The 25168-nt window shown below is 49.5% G+C and overlaps 1 protein-coding gene across 4 annotated transcripts in view; it reads left to right on the top strand.

The window, feature by feature from the left end:
• The window catches only part of CD276 (CD276 molecule), a 59513-nt gene that overhangs the window by 15514 nt on the left and 18831 nt on the right, over positions 1–25168 (top strand). For 2 of the 4 annotated variants that reach the window (XM_014604478.3, XM_019499337.2), the window contains exons 2-5: positions 9868–10000; positions 14856–15206; positions 16406–16702; positions 24781–24921. In XM_014604478.3, the coding sequence (XP_014459964.1) occupies positions 9931–10000; positions 14856–15206; positions 16406–16702; positions 24781–24921 (859 nt within the window). In that variant the 5' untranslated portion in view covers positions 9868–9930. Of the gene's footprint in view, positions 1–9673; positions 9748–9867; positions 10001–14855; positions 15207–16405; positions 16703–24780; positions 24922–25168 lie in introns of those variants that run through there. The other 2 variants (XM_019499336.2, XM_019499338.2) reach the window with 2 other exon arrangements.

The following is a 25168-nucleotide window of genomic DNA, read 5'->3' as shown; positions in this document are numbered from 1 at the left end:
ATCCTTTCCATCCCTTCTGCCTAGATCAAACCAGGCACCAACTGTTCCAAAACCAGCAAAGCTGAAAAATTCATTCCAGTAGCTCAGTGATAGTCAGGAGACACGTGAACAGCCAATAGTAAGCAAAGAGCACCAGCTACATTCAGAGTATCACTGCATTAGATGGTAACGGTAGTAGTTTGTTATCTTTTGTGGACATGCAAATCTCACTGAATCAGGATACGGCCCTCAAATGCTTTGCATATTGCAACAGCCAAGCTGTCAATCCCACCATGCTGAACCCTCCACTTGGCTGTTCCTGGGGCTGAGAAGTTTCTTTGGTGTCTATCACACATACTACTGTGGACACGGTCTCATCCAGACCAAGCTGTGTGGCAGAAAGAGGATTTTATGCTGTGTAAGACCTGTAGGGTTCAAACAGTCATACTATAACAGGGGAAAACAAAACAGCACAATTAATGTTCACCTGCTCCATCTCCTTGCTCTCCTTTGGAGCTGTGAAATGGGCAGCCCAAATTGGCCCTTAATTGTGTCTCTTTTAACTCCAACACAGAGATGGCTAAGTCGCTGCTGAAGCAGTTGCTCTTTGCAGAAATTGCACCTCTTTATGACTGAGCTGTTCTGTGCCTACTTTGACTTATTTGCATAAAAATGCTTCAGATCAGATAAACTGTTTCTATACAAAAGCAGTTGGAATTAATCTAGAGTTGAATGGCAGGAGGAAAGGGAGCATCTGTGATAAAGATGTAGCTTTCAGCAGAAATACAGACACAAATGCAGTGGTTTTCAACCTTTTTTCATTTGTGGACTCCTAAAAAATTTTGAATAGAAGCGCAGACTCCTTTGAATTGTAAGTGTGGGTATTTGCATACTTTTGATTGATCATAGTCATCTTCGGCAGACCCTTTAGAGACATAGTCTGTGGACCCCCCAGGGGTCTGTGGACCATAGGTTGAAAACCATTGCCTTAATGCATTGAAGAAGATGAAGAACCAAACTTCTAGGTTTGTGCCACATTCATGGAAACCTTTGTGGCCCCATATCAGGTCAGGGTGTTTGGCTGTGCCATTAGGATGGTTATTATGGTTTGGTACCTGACACACGACATTGGCTTGAGGCTCAGATTCTGTGACTGGTGCCACCCACGAGGTATAATAATGGCATTGCAGTCACGAAATAAAGGATTTATATTTATAAATAAAGAAATGGACCATACCCATGCAGTAGATGGGAACCAGAGAGCAGAGTTGTGTATTGGAGTTCCACAGGGGCCCCACTCCACCCAGCTGTCTGTCTGTCTGGTGTGTTTTGCTACCTTTTCCATGGGTTTTTCTTAGTGCTCTAGGCCCAAAATAACATGGGATCGGGTCATCTGGCATTTCCATCATACAGGAGCTAAAGTAAACAAGGGAAGGAGAAAAGGGCTTGTCGCTGATCTCACTCCATTGAGTTGAAACAAGATGCCAGTTTGTCACTTGCAGTGAAGTGTTGCTCTGTCCATCCGTCCTTTCGTCTTTCTGTCTATGACATGTGTAAAATGCCTTGTACTCAAGGCTCTGATTCTGCAAAGGGATCTCCCGTTATGAACCTTGTGTATCTAAGGGCCAGTGTTCATGGGCCGTTCTTAGGATTCATAGATAGAAAGATAGATAGAGTCATAGAGTCGGAAGGGACCACGAAGAATCGTGTCCGACCCCCTGCCCCAGGCAGGAAAGAGGACCGAGGTCAGACGACCCCAGCCAGGTGCCTATCTAGCCTCCTCTTGAAGACCTCCAAGTTAGGTGATAGTACCACCTTTCTTGGCAGCCCGTTCCAGATTCTGGCCACCCTTACTGTGAAATTTTTTTTTCCTAATGTCTAACCTGAATCTACTCTCCACTAGTTTGTAGCCATTATTCCTAGTTACTCCTAGGGGTGTTCTGGTAAGTAGCGCACCTCCATTGGGGCCCTAGAGCAGATCAGCTTGATAGCTCTCTTACACTCACTCAGTGACTTCTTAGGTCTCCTCCAGAAGCAGATCTGTCAGTAGAGAGCTAGCTGTCAGGGAAAGCTGAGTTCTCATCTGAGCTGCATCAAAGCTAGCAAACTGACATCTGATTCCTAATCCAATCTTTAGGCAACTTTAGGAGCTGTTGAGTTTGATGGCTAAACTAGGTCCCATGTCAAAGGATTGATTCAGGTTTCACCATTCACTGACCCTTCTACTCCTGGCTGCTTCCCATCAGAGCCTTCCAACACCCCAGAGCTAAGAGTTGGCATTTTCTAAGCAGGGTCTTGAGTCTAAAGAAGTGGAGAACCACTAATGTAGAGTGACCCTGCAGGCTGCTTTTGCCCATGCTGGGTGCTGCACCAACCCTTTGCGACCCCTGAATAGAGAAAGCCCAAGCTTTGAAAGAGGAAGGAGGGAAAGCTTGGGCTTTTGGTAGTTAGGGGTTGCAAAGGGCTGGTGCAGGACCAGTCCCAGAGGCTGGAAAGTCCCACATGCTGCAGGGGAAGTGAAAGAAACCCCATGGAAGATAATTATAATATAACTCATCCTAGGGGGAAGTTTCATCTTAGCTTTGGGCCAGCAGAGGCTTGGGACCCTCGTCCTTCTCTCTCTGTGCATAAAAGCCGCCCTGTTAGATGGACTGGATCTGAAAGCCCTCATGCTTCAAGGCATAAAGCAACCTCTGCTGGCCCAAAGCAAAGAAGAAACTTCCTCCTGGGACGAGTTATGATATAATTATCTTCTATAAGGTTTCTTTCCCTTCCTCTGCAGTATCTAGGGCTTTCCAGTCTCTGGGACCAGTGCTGTACCAGCCCTTTGCAACCCCTGACTAGAAGAAGACCAAGCTTTCGCTCCTCCCTCTCTGGGCCATTGCATAAGAACCAGTATTAGCCTTAGTGCTGAACCTCATTATTGTCCTGTGCTGAACTGGCCATTGTTAACCATTTTTTTGGGTGCCAGTAGCTATGTGTTGAAGGCACCCACGAATTTTGGCAGAAGCCTGGCAAGGCATTGGCAAACATTTGGTGCCCTGCAAGGGAATTATTAATTAAACATTGAACTACGCTTGCTGTGAGCCTCCTGAAGGCCTTGTTAGGTGTTTGCTAGAGACAGAGCTCATTTACTGCTGAAACTTTAACTCGTTAGCCTGTAAGCTTTCCAGGATAGAGCCTGTTGCCTAGTGGATCTATGCAGCACCTAGCATAGTGGGGCTCTGATCTCAGCTGGGGCCTTCGGGATGTCGTTGGAAAAGCCCTGCATAATTCATTGCCAGGACTTGCTATACATAGCCATCCATAGAGATGCTGGAAGCTCTCCCATGGGTGCCGCTTGCTTTACGCTGTCCCAGCCAACACATGGAAATGCTCAAGACCTGCTGAATAAAGAGGCTGTAGATGTGGTTTCGGGGGGGGGGGCTGGTATGAAAGGTGAATGCTGCTTTTCACAGGAGCCTAGCGGCCAGTCTTTGCTCCGTCTGTTCATTGCCTCCTGGCATGTACTGGCTCTGATTACACAGGAAATCAAACTAAGGCTGGAAAGCATACTGGGGGCCCAAGCTTGCTCCCGTGAAAGTAAGTGGGAGTTTAGCTATTGCTATTTAAGGGGCAGAACTGGGTCCTTTGAAAGAGCCCAGAGCTACAGCTGAGACTTTCCAGTGAGGAAGTAACTAGATCCAGGAAACTCATTATGGAGAAGAGCATCTAGTAGGACATGGTCCATCCTGATGGAGGGAGTTGTGAGGGCAGCTGAGTTTCATTCACAACAAAGCGAACTATCTGCTTGAGTTCCTGTGCTCTTTTACATATGTGCTGTTTTACACTTGCAGCATTGTCCCAAGCTTTAACTAAGGTTTGGAGAGAGTCCTGCCACGAACCTTTCCTCTTGGGCTACAGCAAGCCAGCTAGGCTCGTATCAGGCCTCTTTTCCCAACTTTCTCCTGATGCACATCTGGCCTTGCCTTCCTTCTGCCCTTGTATTCCAGCTCTGTGCAGGGCCTTGCTCATTGTGACAAAGAATTGTGCTAAACTGAACCTGGCAACTGCACCTGAAGTCTTCCCTCCAGCAACCTGAGGCCCACCCAACTTGTTGTGCATGTGACCCAAGCTGAAGTTGCAAGTTGGCTTTGTATTTTCCTTATGCAAAGTGGCTTGGAGATAATGGGGGTGGGGGTGGAAGGGAATCTCAGCAGAGGAAGCAGATGCTGTTGCATAACCCTTCCTCCACTCTGTTGGTGGGTTGTGTGGGAAGGATGTGGTGGCAGTCGAGGAAATGTCTCATTAATGGGGAGAGCCCTAATGGCTTCCAAGAGCTCCAGGCATCCTGTGCACAGGGGAGGTAAGAGGGAAAACCTGGTTGCAGCCTTTAGCTGGCTGCGGTGGCAACCACCCCCATAGATCTTACCTTCTGTTATGGGTTTGCCTGTGTTTCCTCTCTGGATGAAAGCCTGTGGAATGAAGCTTTTACCCACTGTAGCCATACAGGGCAGTGGGACTGGCTCCATCCCTGGACTCAGCTGAAAGCAGAAATGCAGTGTTTGTAGCAGAGGCCAAGAAGCCATTATTGTGGCATCCTTTCTCTCATAGGGTTACAGAATATCCATGACTGGCTTCTAAGATGGCAGAAACATGCCCTGGGCCTTATGCTGATAAGGCTTGGGGCATGTTTCTGCCATCTTAGAAGCTAGTCATGGATATTCTGTAACCCTATGCCAACACGTGGGACTAACTCCATCTGCACTGTACTGCTGCCCCAGTCAGGCCCAGCAGGAGAACGGCCTCAGGGAGTGGAGCCCTTGGCAATCCCCTGGATTACTGTGGGTGGATATGCACATGAAGCAGCTATGTTTAGTCACTGTGACTCACAGCTGTGTCTTGGTGGATTTTACTGGATGCTTTTGTGGATGGACAGTTTAACAATTGGGCAATGTATGAATCTCTGCTGAAGTTATCCAGCAGAGTCCCATCAGATACCTTCTCCTATACAGTGACACGGCATCTCTTAGGTGTCTCTCTAGCTCTGGGGACCCCAGACCCTCCTGGTCTTGGTTTGTGTGTCCCCTTTCCAAGTTGCTGCATTTGCTCACTGGAGTGTACACCCATACCTATAGCCATGGAAGTGCCCCCATAGGCACTGGCTTCATTGGCAAGGCTACTGTTTTATTGCCATTGTTGGTGAATGCCATATCAGACAGGTGGAGAAAACAGCAACATTAATAAAAACATCTATTTATTTCCACCGGGGAGCACTGCCTGTCAGGAGGGCTGATACCACCATTCTTTTGTATTGGCCAATGTTCCTGGGTGAACTATGTCTCCCATGATCCTCTGTCCCTCTATCACCAGCTGACTGCATCAGGGGAGTTGCACAGATTCTTCTGATTACTGGCTTCTTTGACTTCAGTGCTGGGTGTGCGAAAAATTAAGCCATATCCATTGGGTTGGTTGTTTATAGATTGATCTGGGCCAGAGCCCATGGCTCTGAGCACATCTTGTGCTCCAGTTGAGTGAGTTTAGGGATGGGCGTGGAATTGGGGCATTCCAAGGTTTTTCCAAGTGTCCAACACTTAAGCATGGCTAGGGTAGGGTCTATGTGAAGAACATTTAACCTGAGTAGGAATAGTGTGCTCTGCCAACAAGCCATTCCTTACATGAGCACAGCTGGACTGGCAAAGCTGTGCTTTGAACTGGAAAAGTTAGACCACCATCCATGAGCAAAACGAGTGAGTGGTGCTGTATCTGTACTAAGGGCTTTTCCTGGCACAGCTGTGTTGGTCAGGGTCAAATCTTTTCAGCCACTTGTCCCATATGAACTATGTTGGCTGAAGTCAGCATCACAGACCCGTATGAGGGACTCTGCAGCATGTGCCCCTTGCTTTCCAGAAAGGGTGCATGGCTTCTCCAATACCTGGCAGGGCAGATTTAGGGGGAGTATTGGGCTTGGCAGAGGATGGGAAAGGTAGGGAAGCCTCCCTTGTGCACTGCAGTCTGTGTCTTCAGCCTGCAGAGCCAAGGCAGGCCGATGTCATGCATAGGGGGTTGTTACTCAAACTTCCCCTTAGCTGTTTCTCATTCCTTCACTGCAGCGGTGGCAGGCAGAAACCAGAAAGGATGGGTAGTAAGATTTTTTTTATAGAGCAGAGAGCAGGTTTCTGCACCCATACCTTCCTAGGTCAGGGCTGCAGCATAAGCACTTGGAATGGAAGTAGAACAGAGACTGGAAACAGCTCCATACAGGAACAGTGAGGGTTTGAAAACCCCGCTATTCCCCTCAGCCCCTTTAGCTCCCACGACTTGGAGCAAGTGCTGTCCACCCACCCCGTTTGCATCACAGATCCCCAAAAGAAATCCACCATGCTCCCAGGAACACCTCCTGCTTCACAGAGTGAGGCCTTTCTTCTGCTCATTCTCTCAGCAGGGCTCCTTTTGTTGGTACCTAGAGTCATCTAATGCAGGGGCTTTGCTGTGGTTGGCCAAGGTGCTGGGGCTGGTCCATAGTGAATGAAGGAAACATTACCTTAGACTTGTCTCTTGTATGGGACACCTGAAAGGGATGTGGCTGTTCCTCTGCTGCCAGGAGCTAGAGTGATGAAGGTGCATTTGGAACAGTACCACTTTACCCAAGCTGTGACCCAAAAACAGCTCCCATTGCTGCCAAGGTGGAGCCATGAAGTACATCCAACAGCAATAAGATCTCCGAGGTACTGTGGGAAGCTTCCAGTCTGCCTGGCAATCTTCTGGAGCTGGGAAGTTTGTAGCTAGAGCCTCCAGCTCCGGGTTGCCCTTTTCCATGAAGTAGTGTGTGCCAGCAGGAGAATGGGCCAGGATCTGAGACCTCCGGCCTCAGTGTCCAGGTTTCCCCAGAGCCTGAGCGCTGTCCTCCCATCACTTGCCCTCAGGGAGCTTGGTCAGTCTCTCAAGAGACAATGTTGGTACCGGCAGTGAACAGAGCTTTTGTCTGAGAGGCCATTGCAACAGCAGGTTGCACGCAACAAGATGCTGTGGGACCATAAGAAAAGGAAGAGTAGGGGAAGCGAATGTGTAGCTGACCTGGTTGAAACCCTTGGGTCCTGGTAGCAGTTTTGCTTCCAAAATTAGAGCTGGAACTAACAGGCAATGTGAGATTTTTTGCACATTTTGAAGGCATGCAGGAGGGGAGGGTGAGGGCTTGGGAGATGTCAAGTGGGATCAGGCTGTTCAGTGAGAACAACTGTCTGGTTGCCTGCTCTTTATTGCCCTGCCTTGCAAAGATGATAGATGTAGCCCTCCACCACTATGTTGGTCTCAACCCTTTTCTGTTGGGCAACTGATCCTTCCTCAGTGGATTCAGGGAAGCCTGCATATTTTAGGGAGAGGTCAAATCTCGTGGAGTTGGAAGAACTGGGAGATGGTCCCTCTATTGCATCAGTTAGAGCCGGATAGAGGATCTGCAGAGACGTTGCCTTCTGCTCCACAATTAAAGTTTGTTCCTTAACTTCTCATTCATGCATGCCTGTTTTTATTGAACCTGGGGGTCACTACAGCAGCTTGGCATTTTGATGCAGAGGACAAGGCAGGCGAGAGACTATCTGGCTTCTCTATATGCTCTACATCATCTGGTGCACTGACTGTACTGTGTGTATATGGGTGTTCTGGGCTATCGCAGCTCAAGTGTGTGGGGAGACCACGCAGTCCACCTGTCCATAGCATGTATATTGGATCTCCAGCCCACACTTCTGTGAGCACCAAAAATCTAGCCAAAAGATTAGCAGCAAGGAAAACAGGTTGCAAAGCCACTGGAAAGCTGAGCTGTCCTGCATGCCTCGCCCCTGTCTACAGATGCTTTCTGCTTTCCATGGGTGTCACCGGCTTCCAAGGCTGAGAGCTGTGGTTCAGAAAAGACATTAATTTTCCACAATTGCCCTGTCTGCTTTGTTTGCATTCTCTATAATTTCCTCCCCACCCTAACATGGCAACCAAAATGTCCAGCTGCTCGAGGAGCTGGGAACATCACCTCCTCATTCCAGATGGGGGATGGCAGAAGAAACCACCAGGCTATGGCAGTGGGACAGACTAGCTGGGCTGCTGGAGTTGTGGTGGCATCAGCTAACCTAGCCTAGGCTTGGGAAAAGAGGGCTAACAGCATTGGGATTTTGGAAGGGCAATATGGTCAGGAAATGGAGGTACAGGCCTTCGCTAGCAGTTTGAGTCCAGGGTCTGTGACCAGCAGCCTCAGTAGGAGGGTCGGATCCCACTATCATATGTGGCTTCTCCAGCCACTGCAGTCTTGGCTTGATGGTGTGAGGACTGCCTCTCAAAGCCCATCTCAGAGTTTCCCTCACTGTCCCTCTGCCTCATATGTGACTGTCTTTAGGGCTCTCTGTAACCATGCTGCCTTGGCAGGTCTGTGGAAGCCTCTCAGATGGTCTCAGCATCTCCCTAGCTATAACATGAGTCCATCTTTTAATGCAAACTGCCACTGATATCTGGGGCCCCCTTGGCAGCCCTGACAAAACTGGTGCTTGTGGGCGGGCCGAGTTTCTCTACATCCATTGGCATCTGCTACGTTTGGCCCAACAAAAAGAAGAAAGCACCATTGGCCTTACAAAGCTTTTAAGGTCTTGACTCTTCTTTGCTTCCCCTGTGGACCAACCTGCAATCACTTCTCCCTCTCTCTCTTGCCTCCTTTTCCTCTTCCATTGCTCCCATCATCATGGCAACTTGGTCCTGCACTCACAAGACGAATCTGAGAGATGGGCCTAGTTCTAGGTATACCTAAACCTCCTTGGCCTCGCCAACCCAGAGGTTCAAAGATCTTGAGTCAGGCCCTCTAAAATTCATGGGATTAACTTAAAAATCTTGAGACGTTTTTGAATAATACTTTGGTGTGTGTTTTATTTGCTTTTTTGGCTTTTGAGCCTTTAGGGGACATTTTCCCTGCTTCGCTTTGCAACAAGAAGGCTAGAATTTGGCTTGGGGGAATGGGGGAGAATGAGTAAGCTGTGATTTTGATGTGTTCACTTGACTGCCAGAGTCTTGCAAGCCACGAATATCAAGAAAATTATGAGAGCTGGCAAATACTGTTTCCTGGAGGAGAGAAATGAGATTTTAGTAGCAGGGTCCTGCCTCTGCTTGGGAGAGGCTGGGAAAAGCTGTACCCAGAGTGAAACAATGGAGAAGGAATGAGGGGAGGAGAGAAATATCTAACAAGAGAAGACATTCATGACTTGGAAATCATGCAGAAGACCCCCGCCCACACCACCACATGCCAGCCAAGCCCATAGGGGTTTTTCAGCCCCCAGAGTCTCCTCTGATGTCAGCTGAAGTCTGTAGGAATCTTTCTCTTTTCTTTTGCTTAGGATGAACCTGAAGCTGGGCAGTCCTGGCATGTGGGAGAGAAGCCAGTGTAACTAAGGCCGGCTGTTCATTGTCAAATAATTACTTGAGGAAGGACATGCTAGTCACTGCTGGAAGAAGGGTTATAGTAGCACCAGAGGCCTCCCTGAGATCAGGGTCCCTGGATATGTAGCTAATGAGAAACAGACCTTGGCTTAAAGAACTGGCAGCCTAAATGGGCAAGCCAACAGAAGGATTATTACATCCTTTTTATCCCTGAGAGAGGGAGTGGCTTTTTCAAGGCCAAACAGGGTAGAGCAAAGCTCTGATCTAGTGTGGAAAGGTGGGATTCTGAGCTGTGTAGAGCTAATGTCAGGTCAGGTGCAGTAGATAATAAGTGACAGCGTACAGGACTACATGGACCTCTGGGCTCATCGCATGTGGCAGGTCTGTCCAGTCTGCATCCTGCATGATGCTCTGTCCCTCAGGAGTCCTGGCAGAGCCTGCTGAGTTACCGTGCAATCACCTAAGTTTATGCTGATTTTTTCTGTGCATGTTTCTTTTCAGTTCAGAGCAGCTGCTGTGAGAGGGGAGATTCCTTTTCCCAGAGGGCCTCGCCTTCCTTCGCTGATGATTTTTGCTGAAGCAATGATGAAGTGCCTGTGGCTTATACCAGGACTGCTGGTGTTCAGTCTTGCAGGTAAGTGGGGCTGGGCAGACAGGGCATGAGGCGTGTAGGTTGAGAAGTGCATCCCGCATAGGCTGTTCCTGGGCCAGACCCTATCCCATTGTCATCCATGGAGCCAGTAACTCGCTTGACAAGACATTGCGGTGTAGACCTGACCTGAGTGGTAGAAGGAGATGCTCTGTGCTAGCAAACAGTGGCTGGAGCCTGTGAGGCAGCTGAGGACAAAGGTGGTATTACTGCCTCTGGGGAAGCGTTCGCCCCTGTTCCTTGCTTCACGCTTGAAGATGGTGTAGCTCAGGTCCCTCTTTCTCTCAAGGTGCAGGGTGAGGTAAGGTAGTGGCCCAGCCATGGCAAGCCCCTCAGGATGTCTCAGCATTGCTGAGTGCATTGATGGCCTCCATGCTTGTACTCATGTAGCTGTGTCCTGACTGCCTCTTGGGCAGGAGCATTGCCAGACGAGAGCTCTCTCCTTTGGTGTCTCCAACACTTGGGCAGCCCTGGCTGGCCCATCAGGAGGCCCTGTAAGGTCACACAATCTCTCTTGCTGCCGGTGCCCAAGCCTGTGGGGCAGGAAGACCCAACTGAATTCAAATGACTTCACTTCACTTGCCTCCAGCCCTCTCAAGGAGCTTCCTGATGGTGACCAGGTGATGCTGTGGGAAGAGACTGAGCTGTGCGGATGAGGCTCTGGGCTGTCTGACAGTCGCTTGTCTGTGAGTCACTTGCCTTTGTGCTGCTTTGGGGCTGCTCACGGCAGGAGGACAAAGCAGAGCCGAATCCATGATGCTACAGCTGTGCTCAAACACTCAGTGGGGAGGTGGGAAAGTAGAGGCGGCCACAGGTCGGGGATGAATTGCAGGTCAGGGATGAATCGCAGTGGCAGATCAGAGAGGACCCTAGGGCTAGAATAGGAGGGGCAGATGAATGGCACTGCACCACGTGAGGGAAATCCTATTCTGATGCATTCACACGGTCTAGCTGGTTTGGTGTTTCTGTGTTTAAAGGCCAGGGCAGATGAAGCCTGGAGACGCAGGCAGGTGTCACTGTAGTTCCTTGACATGGCAGTTCCGCACTAAAGTCAAACCTCTGGTGCCATCTAGCGCCCAAGGAGTTGCACAGAGCTACCTGGCCCTGTTGTGCATGTTGCTGACCCTTGCAAGATCTCAAGTGGCTGCTTGAGGTAGTACCTGTTAGCTTTTGAAGACAAGGACAGGGGCAGCTGCAGCATGGCAGGAGGCCAGAGCGGTGACACCTCTCTCTCTGTTTCTGGAAGCAGGAACATTTTCAGATTGTTTGTGGGTTCCTTGAAACAGTTGAAGCACCACTGAATCCTGCCTCATCAGTGAAAAGTGCCTGATCTAGAGCGGGGTGTAGGTTGTAGCCGTGTTGGTCTAAGGACATAGGCAGACAAGGTTCTTTGGGTGAATCTGATATCTTTTATTAGACCAACTTAAATTGGAAAACAATTTTTAAGCAAGCTTTCAGGTTCAAAAACCCTTCGTCAACCTGAGGAAGTTTCTGCAGTTGGTGTGTGCTCTTCCTGGATGGAATGAAAAGTAAAGAAGCCAGAGGCTGGGCTGGGCTGCATACAAGATGGGCAGTCAGTGAAGATGTGGATTGGGGAGTCAATGGGTGAGAGACAGGCTGGGTCGGGGGGAGAGAAGGGGGGTGAATAATGGAGAAGTACCTGGGGAGTCAGATGACAGGCAGGTTATAGTGTGTCGTAAAATCCAGCGTCTATATTTAGTCTATGATTTTTAGTATCCAGGAGGTTGATGAAGTGGAGTTCATAGGCTCGTCTCTGGGAAGTGTTTTATAAGTTTCCTTTGAGGATCAGGACTGAGAGATTGGAGAGAGCATGGTTTTCTTGTGAGAAATGTGCCCCCACAGATAATTGGAGCAAACTTTTTATAACAAAAAAAGACTTGCTCCATCTCTCCTGCCTTTTCCTTTTCTCTTGCCTCCATTTTCCCCTCTGCCTTGCCGTGTCTGCTCTGCAGGTCTTTTCCTGCATCTGCAGTCCCCAAGCAATTAGTTATTCCATTATTTCTTCTCCTTTCACAATATTTCCCACCCCCCTCGTTTTTTCCCTTATGAAACCTTCTCTTTCAGATATTTCTTGCGTCATCCTTTGATCCCCATCTCTCCGTATTTGCTGTCTGTCCTTGTTTAACACAGGTGGGCTCTTGGAAAAGCTGCCCGCCGCTGACAGATCTCTTTCTCTCTCTTTTTAATGATTTGCAGGGAACCATAGAAAGGCAGTTAGGAGGATTGCAAAGCCAGAAATGTTGCACCTGTGGTGTTCATTGGAGTAGATTGGTGCCTTATTCACAGCCCACCAGATGATAAACTGGCAGACAATTACAAAATAGGATTCAGCAAAGAGCCATTAGAACCAGAGTTAAAATGATTCCTTCCTGTGAATGTGCACCAAGGGCTGTAGTGTCTTATTTGAGTGAGATCTTGAGACTGGAAAGAAAACTGTGGACATATAGGAGAAACCGGTTGGTTCGGAAGAGGATGCAATAGGGTTGAAGAGAAAGGTGGATTTCCTGTTGGAATCGAGTGACTGAAACAGGTCAGAGCCCAGAGGTCAGGACAGAGGGAATGCAGCCTTACAGGGAAAATCAAGGCTTGAGGATATCCTGCAAAGGTGCCCAAAGGCAGCTAGCAGCTATGGTACCATTTGAGGTCCAGTGACCTGTTTTTTTACTCTTGCCTCTACCCTGCTGGGGCATTTTGGGCAAGTCACTTTTCCTTAGCGTGCCTCTCTTTTTCCTCCTGCTCCCCATGACCGTATGATCTGTGTAGTCCATAAGCTATCTGGAGCAGAGATCCTCTCTTGCTAATTGCCTGTACTGTGCCTATCACAGGAGAGAGTTTAGTGGAGGGCAATGAAAATGGTGAGAGGGCTGGGGCACATGACTTACGAGGAGAGGCTGAGGAAACTGGGCTTATTTAGTCTAGAGAAGAGAAGACTGAGGGGGGATTTGATATCAGTCTTTAAGTACCTGAAGGGTGATTTCAAAGAGGATGAAGCTAAACTGTTCTTAGTGGTGGCAGATAACAGAACAAGGAGCAAGTTGCAGCAAGAGAGGTGTAGGTTGGATATTGGAAAAACTTTCTCACTAAGAGGATAGTGAAGCACTGGAAGAGGTTTCCTAGAAAGGTTGTGGAATCTTCATCCTTGGAGGTTTTTAAGGCCCAGCTCGGCAAAGCCCTGGCTGGGACGATCGAGTTGGGGTTGGTCCTTCTTTGAGCAGGGGGTTGGACTAGATGTGACCTCCTGAGGTCTCTTCCAACCCTCATTTTCTATGATTCTGCCATTCTACCATGCCAGGAAATTGGTTCTCGTTGCAGCCTCTGGGCATTGCTGGAATGTGAACAGTAGCCTCCAGGGCTGAGATTTCTCTTGTTGCTTCAGTGATAAGTTTCAGTCTTTGCTGTGTATCAGTGCAGGATCAGCTACAGTTTGCTCACAATGCTGATTTGCTCTCTGAATTTCTTCTGAAAGCAGAGTAAAAACCATGCAGACTACCTCTTTCTCTTCCTATTACAGCCACAGATATGAAAGCAGACCCTTGCCTTGCTTGAAGCCCCCCTACTGTGAATGGCAAAGAGCTGTAGCAGATGAGACTCCATCCTTTGTGTTTCTAGTAGAGGGGGATTGTTTACTGGTGATGCTTGCAGTATGGCAGAGCTGACATGGGTTGAGTTACAGGATTATCACCAAGGCAGAAGTTGCAGCATAAATATACTGTCCCAATACAGAGGTGAGCTGAGCAGGGGGTTACTTTAAGGTCTGGATGGCTGTGATTCCCCTGCGACAGCTCCATCTGCAGGTCTGTCATTGGAAGAGGGTGCAGCTACTGCTCTCAGACAGCTGAGGGCAGCAGTGCCACAGGATTGGGACACAGCACCCATCTTCCATGCCTCCTGAGAGTAGTCTCCTGGCTCAGGAAGGCTGTCAGATCACCTGTATCCTGCCCTGACCTTGGGTTGAATGGCTGCAGGGTGTTGTGTGCATTGTGTTCAGAAAGGACTTTCTTTGTGGTGGGATGGGTGTGAAAGCACCCAAAGCTAAGCAGGCATGGGCTGGGTTGGTGCTTGGATAAGAGAAGTCTAAGGGAAGCGGCATGCTGAAAGATAGCATCCGTGTGCATCAGTAAGGGGTGCTTTTCCTCAGGAATCACCGCTGATGTGACCCCCATTATAGGGGTTCTGCTTTATTATTGGCAGCACTGTCTTTCAGATGAGCATTCTCCTGCTGACCATGAGTGATCATTAGACTTCAGAAGAGCTCTAGAGTCCAGGTCAGATTCAGGTAGATACTATGCATCCTATCCTCCCTGCCGTACAAGTGGGATTCAGGGGAGTTCTTCACGTTCTACCATGAACTGTTGGGTTGTTGTGGGCTTCCAAGCAGCTGCCATGTTCATCCTCAGAACTGGCTGCATTTTGATGGTAGCATATTATATCCATCACAATCCTGAAAGACCCCCACAGAGCTACCGCTGATTTCAGGGCAAGCCCCATGAGCAGTGAGAGCACTATGTAATGCCAGGCCAGGGAAAGACAGAGGCAAGGAGAAAGTTTGGTCCCACTAGTGATGGAGCAGACATTGGCAGAGAGGGAAATGGACAGGAACGCCAGTGCTGTGGTCTTGGGGGTAAATCCCAAGGCATCCTCCATCTTCTTCCCAAGGATTTCTTGGCACCCATTCAAGGGGAAGGGGAAGGGGAAGCTGAGATGAGGTGACCTCTTGTTCTCTGGGGCCTTTCTGCTCTAAGGCCCCTGGTTTGCACAGTGTTGTGTAGCTTTGGGCCTGTCTCACTGCTATGCCTGTTTGTGTGCTTTCTGACCCCAGGTGCTATAGAAATCCAGGTCCCTGATGACCCTGTGGTTGCCCTCTTTGGACGAGATGCCACCCTCTGCTGTTCCTTCTCTCCCGATGCCAACTTCAGCCTGGACAAGCTCAGTCTCATCTGGCAGTTGACTGACACCAAGCGCCTGGTGCACAGCTTCTCTGGCGGGCAGGATCAGCTAGCCGACCAGGGTGGAGGATATGTCAACCGCACGGCCCTCTTCTATGACCAGCTGCCCCAGGGCAACGTCTCACTGCTGCTGCGGAGGGTGCAGATCTCTGACGAGGGCAGTTTCACCTGCTTTGTCAGAGTCCAGGACTACAGCAGCGCAGCTGTGATGCTGCAGGTGGCTGGTGAGAGATGGAGAAGGGCTTCCACTGTAAAGATTGCTAGGCCAGGGCGCTGCGCCCCCCCCCCCCCCCCCCCCCCCACATATGCCCTGGATGATCTGTGCTGACCTGGGGCTTCATGCAGTCTCCCGTGCTCTTACAGAATCTTTTTGTCTCTCTCCCTGCTCCTCCATGATTTTTCTATCCTATTCCCTCCCCTAGTTGTCTTCTCACAGGCAACCCATCTCTCCCCCTTCATCAGAGGCCTAGGGATCTTTCCTCAGATCCCTGACTGTCTTGCTCCTTGTGAAAGATGGGCTGGATCTGAATGTCAGAGGGGTGGGTAGAGAAGGTGGGAACAAGGGTTGTCTGCAAATCTAGAGCTGAGCATTTGGGATGGAGCTAGAGCTCCAGCACTCCAAGCTCCAGGAAGGCTCAGGAATGGAGTTTATTTCCCACTGGAGAATATCCCAATTTTGATTGACTCTGAGGATTGCCCCAGTGAACTGTACTGAGGTCTTGGAGCCAACCCCCAGAACCATTGTTCCTGGAGGTGACGGGATGGCTCATGCTACTGATACCTCCCAGCAGCGATGTACATGAAACCATCTCACCTGGTCCAAGCAAAAAGGGGGGTCAGAAGCCACCCTCCGTGGCTGGCCCTGGCCTTTCCTGTGCTATGTGCTGCCCCTGGAAACCTTGGTTCTAGGGGTAAGAAACTCTTTGCTCTGTGTGGCTGCATTCCTGCCCACCTGTTGGGGTAAATGGCACCATGCATGTGCACTGGGTTTGGGGACTGGGCCTAGAAGATAGGACCAAACCCCATGTGGAGGGTTCAGGGTGACTGTCTTTGTGGGAAGTCTCTGAACTCAGGCTGCATCGCTCAGAACTTTGCCTGTTGGGCTGTTAAGCTGTGTGGAGACCTGCACCTCTGCCCCTGCACTCAACTCGATGGCCCACCTTACTCCTAGGAAGTGACATGCCTATGGCTTCCCAGCAGAGAGCATTATGGAAAAATATCCCTGACTGCTCTTGTTTTGCTCTGCCGCTGTCTTCCAAAAAGGTGTGAGGAGGGGTGCGGGTGTGAGCCTCAGTGGTGTGGCAATAGCTTATGGGGGTAAAAGCCTCAGGGGTGGAAGAGGGAATGACCTCCTTGATAGCAGTCGATCATACCAGCTGACTCACTTCCAGTGCATCATACCAGCTCACTTCCTCCCTTTCAGCTTCGTACTCCAAACCCAATTTGAATCTGGAGCCCAACAAGAACCTGAAGCCGGGGGACCTGGTGACAGTGACTTGCCTCACCTTCCGTGGCTACCCGGAGGCTATTGTCCTCTGGCAGGACGGCCAAGGCAACAACTTCACGGAGAACGTCACCACCTCCCAGGTGGCCAATGAGGAAGGCCTCTTCGACGTGCAGAGTGTCTTGCGGGTGGTGCTAGAGCCCACCAGCACGTACTCCTGCCTGGTGAGGAACCCTGTGCTGCAGGAAGAGACCCAGGCCTCCGTCACTATCACAGGTTAGTTGGTGAGGGTGGGGCTGGCAGGAGCTCATGGCATTAGGACAGAGATGGGCTTATCTGAAACCCAGTGGCCCCATGTGTGGGGCCTTCTCGAACTCAGCTCCTCAGGCTGTAGCTTGGCACCACAGGTCAAAGATCAGTGGATGGACCCCTGGAAAATAAGGCTAGAACTAATCCTTAATCCCAGATATCAGCTTGGCCGGGGGCATGGAGCTTGCTTGAGCAAGCCTGAGCCTCCTCCTGGCTGTCCAGGCCTAAGTCTTGCTGCATAAATCAGGGTCTTGCTGTCCACTCTAAGTCCCTAATGTGCTGCTGTATGTGTGGAAAGGAAAAGGAACACATGAACAGTCCTTCCCCCAGCTGGATGCCTGCTTCCACAGAGGGGCAGCTTCTGTGCTGTGTGAGAGGGCTGGAAGGATGGGGCAGAGGTAGCTTTGTGTCACCTGCTGCAGGGGCCAGGCAACTTCCAATGGAGCTCAGAGCAGCTCAAAACACAGGTGTGACCGCAAATCCCTGCACCCAGCTCCATCCTGGCCTGTCAATAAGCACTAGAGTCTGAGAGGATGAGCAGTGTCAGACTGCTGTGAAATGGAGGGAGTTCTCCCCTTATGGCCCCTGAACATTGCTGGAGTTGGCATATAGGAGACCAGTTGGCATGAGTTCAAAATCTGCCCCAGGTGCATCTCTGCTCAGCGTGCAGCCCTGCTGTCTGCTTGCATGGAGGCCCCTCATAGGATGCTCAGATGCTGTTGGATGTGGGGTGCATGGCTCCATAGGTGGTGTTCTCAGACAGGCAGCATGGAGCCAGTGTCCCAGCCTGGCACTGTGGGGCTCTGTGTTGTCAGAGAAATGAAACTGAGCTGCAACTGAAATGTAAATCAAGGACCTGACAGCTTGAGAGCATTAAAGATACCACAGTACTTTTTTTTTTTTTTTTAAGTAATGCCCCAGTGTCCTATCTAGCCTGCAGCTGAGATAGTTGTATTCCACTGGCCTAAATCACCTAAGTTTAACAGAGCAGGATTTTTCTTTTTATTTCCTTTCACACACTGTTTGGTACCTGTGAGCTCTTCAGGGTTTGGTATGTTCAACCCCAGAAGCAGCTGCAGGGATCTCTCTCTCTCTCTCTCTCTCTTTCTGTTCCAACTTGGATGCTTTCAGGATAGACTGCGTAAATGTAAGATGACTTTTAAGCTCAGCTAGCACCATAATAATTATGTTAATTTTTGTTAATGGAGTCCTGTTATTCCTAAGCAATGAGTATCCCTGTAATTATGGCAATATTTCCAGCAAGGACACTGCCATTTTGAACTGCTGCTCCAGCCTTGGTGAAGCTTATGGCGAGCGCTCTGCTCATTATATGCATCTTTTGCAGCTAATATGCTGTTAATTAAGGTCTCAGCAGGCTAACAGTGGCACCAGAGGATTGTTGATGACTCCCTCACAGTTCAGGGCTGGCCCTTTGACTTGGTGACAGCCCTGTTTGTAGAAGAGTTGAGAGAGAGGGAGCTGTGAAAACAGATCATAAATATAAACAGGCCCAGTTTATTAAACACTGTTTATCGTACAGGCGGTTCTGCGCTGTGAGAGCATCTTTCAGCTTAGCCACTTCCCTCTGACACTGTCTTGCTCTGATGGCCCGATAAATAAGAGTTTAGCAGCATTTATCACAGTCAGGGAACGCAAATAGGGCTCACTCAAGGAGACTGGCAGCGCAACATTAGGAGCAGAGAGAGACAGTGGCACTGAGCCTTGCTGATGAGGCAGCCCTGGCTGGTAGGGGTGAATCAGGCTCTGGGGATGGGGATCCTGGGCCCTGCATGGGGTGTGATGATGTTTTATTACCAAACCTGTGGCAGAGGTGAAGGTGCCTTAGCTCTCCTCTCCCAAAGCAGAGGCTGTTTAGGGTGGGGCTCATCCTGCTCAGGTTGTAGGTTCAATTCCTATAGGGGCCTCCTGCATCTTGGGTAGGTTGCCCCAGCAGAGATTGAACCTGGCACCTTTCAGTCTTAAAACTTGAGCCTCAACTGCTTGACCTGAAAGGTCCAGTTCTGTCATAGGGATGCCCACCTCTAGTTGTGGCCCAACCAAGGGGGGCAGAATGTGCCAGGGAGTTGGTTGGTTGTGCCTATGCTCCACCCACCTCACCCAGTTGGGTAAGAATGAATGGTGATGGCAGGGACCACAGCAGTCAAGGGTACATGGAGCAGAGGCCTTTACTGCAGTGCTGGTGAGTGCTAGGGGAGCAGCCACAGTCCATAAAGCTGAGTCCCAACAAATGTGGTTAATGGGGGACCAGCCATGCAGGGAAGGTTAGACAGTGTAGGGGGACACACAGGGCTCCTCGTTGTGTTGAGTTGTCAGAGCAGGACCTAATCCAAAATTGTCTTCCCCTGAAGCCTTGTAAAGGCAATCATCATTCCAGGAAAATCATCATTCCTGCCCTGTTGATGCCATCTCCACTGTGCGACTTGGCCCCTTTCCCACCGTTGGACCCCATCCGCATCTTCCCATCTTCCTGTTGAAATTCACCCGGCCCTGCTGTCCTGTGTTAAACCCTCCTGCGTTTTCACTGCCCCCACCCAAAAGGCACGGCCTGCCAAACTCTGTGTTGCTGGGGAACTTGAACCTGGAGCCACGCTGGGGCCAGGCATGGTGCCATGTTTAGAGTGTGCCAGTCTGGAGCAATAGATCAGTATGTGGACAGGCACTGGGCTGCACTTCTGGCCACTGCAGTCCTGGAAGCAAGGCCAGGGAAAGCCAAGTGCCTTGCACGCCAGGTCTGGGACTGCCACATAAGACATTCCTGTGGCTGCGTTCTCCCTTCCTCTTCCTGCTTTCCTGCTTATGTCTTGGGCACCACTCATGGTCTTCTGCTTGCTGTAGGTACATGGTCTTGCTTCACCTTCTTCTAGCACTGAGGTGATGCAAAATGAGGAGATTGGAGGGAACCTGTTCCAGGCATCTGGGATATTTGGGGATAGTCATTCAGTTTCCGCTTGTTTGAACTACCCCGGTTGCACTGTTCAAGAGAATCCTGGAAACATCTTCCTAACTGTGGCCCCTTGAAAGCCAGCCCCATTGCATACATTGGGACCCAGATTTGGTCCAAGGCAATTCCAATTCCCAGGCTAAACTTTTCAGAGAAGTTTGACTGCTCAATAAAATGCTTTATGAGGCTCTTCTCGATCATGCAGGTGCCTAGCTCACAGCCTAGTTATAAATGGCTTCCAGTTGTCCTCGCTAGCTCAGCTTTATCGATGTCTTGGAGCTCTTTATAACCTTGTACACTTACTGGTAACATTAATTAGTGCTTAATTATCCTTGGTACAGTGGTTGCTCAGTTGTGAAGGAGGGTCCCCGATGGAGCATAAACCTTTTGGCTGGATGCACAGTGTCTTTTCCAGAAAGCCTAAGTACTGCTGCATGCATGCTGCTTGGAGGCTGGAGGACCAGTGCTGCTTTGGGAGAGGCTAGTGCTTACACAGTGCGAGCCAGATTTCCCAGGTAACTGTTTTCTGGGAGAAAAATATACCGCAGAACATTCCAAATGGATGGGTTTAATTTTGGGGAAGTTGTAGGTAGCGGACTGGGGGGACACCAAAATCAGCTGCATAAAGGAAAGCAGATGTCCTCCTTGGTTCTGCAGAAATGTCTGATTGAAGCTTTTAGTCAAGCCTGGTTGCCTCCTAGAGTATGCTTAGCTCATATCCTGGATCCTCTCTCCTGATAAAGCCAGTCCCATGTCTTCAGAGAAGAGTAATTCATTGCCCTGGAGAAAGGGCTCAGCTAGTGTCTTCCAATGGTAGGAAGAGCAGTGGGCAGTGTGTCAGAGCAGGGATTGGCAACCCCCGGCATGTGTGCCAGAGCCTGGCACGTGGGGCCTTTCTGCTCAGCACACCACAGCTGCCCTGGGCTCTGGGCAGCTACTGCCAGCCATGGAGCCCCTGCTGTGAGCAGCCCGGGCTCCGCTCTGGCCAGCTGTGACAGGCAGCCAGGAGGTTGTGAACAGCTGCGCTGGGCTCTGGAGTCCCAGCACCGGCTCCAGGGTGGCAGCAGCTGCACGTGCACCTTGGGGTGCACAGCCGGGAAGGAGCCTGGGGCTTCTGCCTTGCCATCTGCCTGGAGGCGTGCATGCATCCACCTGATAGTCCGCCCCCTGCCTCTGTCATGCCAGGTCGAGGTGTGGGTGGAGGTTGGAGTGTTTTTGGCACTCCAGCCAAAAATGTTGCTGCCTGCATTAGTCTTTATCTCGATTGGACCATGTTCAGTTCACTTGAGGCTTCCCTCGGTAATCCTGCTATTGTCATTTCCATGTGTTTGGCATGTATGCCAGCCACTTTGTCATGTGCTCAGGGGATGTTATGGTGCCTGTGGTGAATCCAGCACTCTCTTACTCCACAGCAGGCTAAGAACAGGACCAGTCAATTGGGACTGTCTAGCATTTCGTAGCTCACAGTCCTCCCTCTGCATCATAGGCATGTTGGATGAGTATTTTATCTAGCAGCCCAGGCATCATACACACTTCTCTTTCTCCTCACTCCTAGCCAAGTTGCATTTCACCATAGAAGTAATTGCTGGACAAATAAATATTTAAATACAAATGGCTCATTTGCTACACTTTTGTTTCCTGGGAACAGGTAGGTGTGTGCGCGTGTCAGGGAGGGGAGCTTGGTTAATTGAGATCTTCTGCAGCAGCAGGGTTTCCTGTGGTCAGAAGATATATCCAATGCAGTCCACCCTCTTGTCTCCAGCAGTGACCAGTGCCACTTCTTATGTGTGACCACCTGATTAAAGACATGCAAAGAAGCTCCTCCCTGATTCCAGCTGGCGATTGGCTGGTGTCCCGATGCCTGAAGATTGATGGGCTTTGTCATTTTTCTCCCAGCTTGTGTAATCACTGATGCTCTTGCACTCCTGTTCCTGAGAGGAAATCCAAGTCCCTTTTGATCACAGTCACTTACAGGCGTCAAGGATATAAAAGGAAAAGACAAAAGCAGGAAGAAAAGCATCTTATTATTAATTTACTTGCCTTGCGTCTCTCAGGCTGCATCTTCTGTTATTTAAAGCAGACACATGGAGTCACAGTTATTATTCAGGAGCAGCTCAAAAGCTTCCATTTGTGTAGTGCCTCTCCCCATTGCAGGACATCAGCTGGGTTTGAACCTTTGGTACAAAATGCCTAGGATGTTACTACCTGGGCTTGAAGAATCCTGCTGTTATCAAGCAGTCGTGGTAGTAGGCTCTTTAGAGTGTGTAGGGGACAGCTCCTAGAGGGAATAGCACGCTGGCAGCAGAATAGCTATAGTACCTATGCCATTACTGTACAGTAAAAGTAATTTAACCTGATTTTTCTTTCCCTCCTGAAGGTCTCTGTGCCCTAATCCATGTGAACATACCCAGCTCCTTTAGTGCTGCTGCTGGAACATATGCCCCATCCCTACCATGGTGTTGAGTGGCAAGGGTGATCCTTAGGGTAAGGATGAGGAGCAGGCCAGGCTGTATCTGACCCCTTCTGAGGGGAAGAGACCCTGCCTGCTCTTGCCTCTGATGGAGTTAGATTTGAGGCAAAAGCATGAGAGGAAAGTTGAAGCAGCACCTAAGCCTCCTTTTTGGAGTCTTAACGAGTGACAGATCAGCATCTGATTTGAATTTATTAGTGTAATTATTTAAAGGTTAATGAAGTGTTTTATGGAGTAACTCAGCCTGCTGATTTCCTGCCTTCCTTGCTGTATCCAGACCCACTGTGGAAGGCAGCAATTAGTGCACCCAGTGCTTGTTTCCCAGACTGCAATTGGCCGGAGAGCACGAAGCTGTTATACAGGTGCTGTCAAGTGCCCAGTGCTGTCAAGTGCAGCTGGGCCCTTTGGAGGAGGAGTTTCTAAACATGCCTCTCTCAAATCTAAATCTCAAGGCCCATCACCATAATTGTAAGGCTTAAGCACTCGGGGTTCTTACAGGACACCTTTCACTGATCAGCACAAAGCACTTTTACAAAAATGTTAAGGTCCATCATCCTCATTCTATGTATGAAGAAACTGAGGCACAGAGAGGTGAAACCTAAAGTCATTGACTAGGCCATTGGCAGGGCTGGGGCTAGACTATTGTAGGACAATGCTTGACTACCTGCTTCCTTGGGGTAGTCTTCCAAGGTGCTCATTATTTGAGAGATTCCAGAGGATGGGTTTCCTCCAGCAAATTGTAATAAAACACACAGGTTACATAGGACAGTGCACATAAATAACTAGAATATATTAATACAGCTATTATTTAACAGTCTCCAAAGAGAGAAAATTAAACATGTTACCCAGTAGCATGAACTCTGCTTAGAAACTGTTGCTTGGAAAAACACTTTATCTAATTCATATACACCCTCCACCCCCTCTTCCCATCTTGCTTCCAGTTAGGACAGTTTAGGCCTCATCTGCCTGGGGGAGGTCCACCCACTCTCGGCTGGTTGTGGCTTGAGGCAGTGCTAAGAACAGTTAAGCTGCAAGTTCAGGTAGGACCAAATCCTATTCAGCACCATTTCAAAAGTTGTACTAGAGCCCAGCCCTGGGCAGGCAGCTGAGACTGGTTCAGTTTGGACTGTGCACTTGCAATTAAACCATTTTTAGCAACAGTTCAGGTTGCTAATGTCAGGGGTGTAGGGGTGGAAGGAAGCAGATGGGACAGTGACTCTTGTCTCTGTCTAGCACCTACCTGGTCCCATTAGCACTGTGTCTGAGCACCTCATGGTCTTTAATGCGTTTACCCTTATAACAGTGGGGAAGTACTATTACTATACCTTAGGCTAGTGCCCTAACCTCTGGATCATGCCTCCTTTTTACAGGAAGGATAAGGCCTGCTGATAATCAGAGAGAGCTCCATTCACCAGAGCTCTGCTGCTGACCCTTTTTTCACCAGCTTTAAACCTACACAATTGCTTCTTTTTTTTTTAAGCTGAATTTTATGATTAGAGGCAAATTATTTGCAGACATGCAAATTAGGCTGCTTGTACAAATCATCCCAGGGAGCTGCACAAAACTTGGAGGTAACAGAGAGAACTTTAAAACCTCACAGTTGTAACTGCTCCTTTATTGAGCAGCTCTTTAAGTGTCAGAATTCATACATTATGCATCCTTTTTTATTGCTGCACACATCTGAGAGGGACTCATTCACTTTCTAGCAGGTTTATTCATGGGATGCTGGTTGGTCAAGTCAGTTACAGATTCAGGAGCCTTCTCCTTTCTGTGTAACTTGTGTATCCAAGACCTGTGTTGCATGGTTCTTGTTTTAGCCAGTCATTACATTCGCTTGACAGAGCTCGAAATCCAGGTGACTGGCCATTTGAAGCTGGAGGAGGAGACCACTTTGACTTGTTCTAAAACCCTCAGATCTGACTGCCTCTTTCTTCATGCTCCGGGCAAAGACTTGCGTTGCTCTGTTATGGTAGGGCAGGTTAAGGTTGGATCGTAACATCAGACACCTCCATCTTTATCTCAGGAAACCTATTCACTCAAAAGTGGAATCAGTCTGATTCTAAGGTTTAATTGGGGTTTAAGCAGCTTCCCAAAGAAGCAGGAAGTGCTGAAAGGTGACGACCTTTCTGGTGAGGGTCACCAGCAGACTTCTGGATATCAGAGGAGGATCGAGATTGGGGTGGGTCATCTGACCCTTCTGGACAGCTGCTGATCACTACATCAGGAGGGACTGTGAGAGCTCCTGAGTGAACATGGGTCAGTGGACCACTGAGATTCACAGAGATGTGGTCTAGAAATCTCCAACATGTATCACCCCTGGTCATGGCTCAGTGGGGCTCTTAAGAAGGTGTCTAATTTAAAGCCTAAGAGCAGATCTATTGAAATCAGGGTTGCAGTCATGCTCGCAGAGTTAGGCATGCCATGAAGCATTTTGCTGAGCTTGAGCATTTTTGAAGCTGATGCTCAGGACAGCAAGCATCTAGCATCACTGTTCCACCAGACGTGACCCTACCATGGATGGAGAACGTAAGGTCCTGGTGCTGCTCCAGGTGCCTGCCCTGTCTTCTGGTGATAGTACTGACAACCGTGGGTTTTCTATTCTCTTTCCTCAAGGCCAACACCTCACATTCCCTGCTGTGGCCCTGTGGGTGACCATCGCTCTTGCTATCTGCCTCCTTGGTTTGCTGGGTGCTTTGGCATATGTGTGCCGGAAGAAGATTCGCCAGAGCTGTAAGGAAGAGGAAGAGAATGCAGGTAAACAGCCCAAGAGGGGGTGGTGGTGGAGGTAGTCAGCCTTCAGTTCAGAGAGGCATCTTTGTTCAGGGAAGCCTTCAAGCATGTGTTTGCATCCCACTGAATTCACTGGAATCAGGGGACTCCCTTTCAGGGAAGTGGTGGGAAGTTCCCTTTCCTTTCGCTCCAGAGCTTTTAAAGCACTTGGGAATTTTTTGGGCAGGAGGGTATTGAGAGGTGGCAGCCATAATGCCCGTGGTGCTGTCCT

Source organism: Alligator mississippiensis, chromosome 11 (genome assembly GCF_030867095.1).
Source record: "Alligator mississippiensis isolate rAllMis1 chromosome 11, rAllMis1, whole genome shotgun sequence".
Taxonomy (NCBI): domain Eukaryota; kingdom Metazoa; phylum Chordata; order Crocodylia; family Alligatoridae; genus Alligator; species Alligator mississippiensis.
The sequence above is the reverse complement of the archived record's forward strand: the minus strand, read 5'-3'. Positions and strand labels throughout refer to the sequence as shown.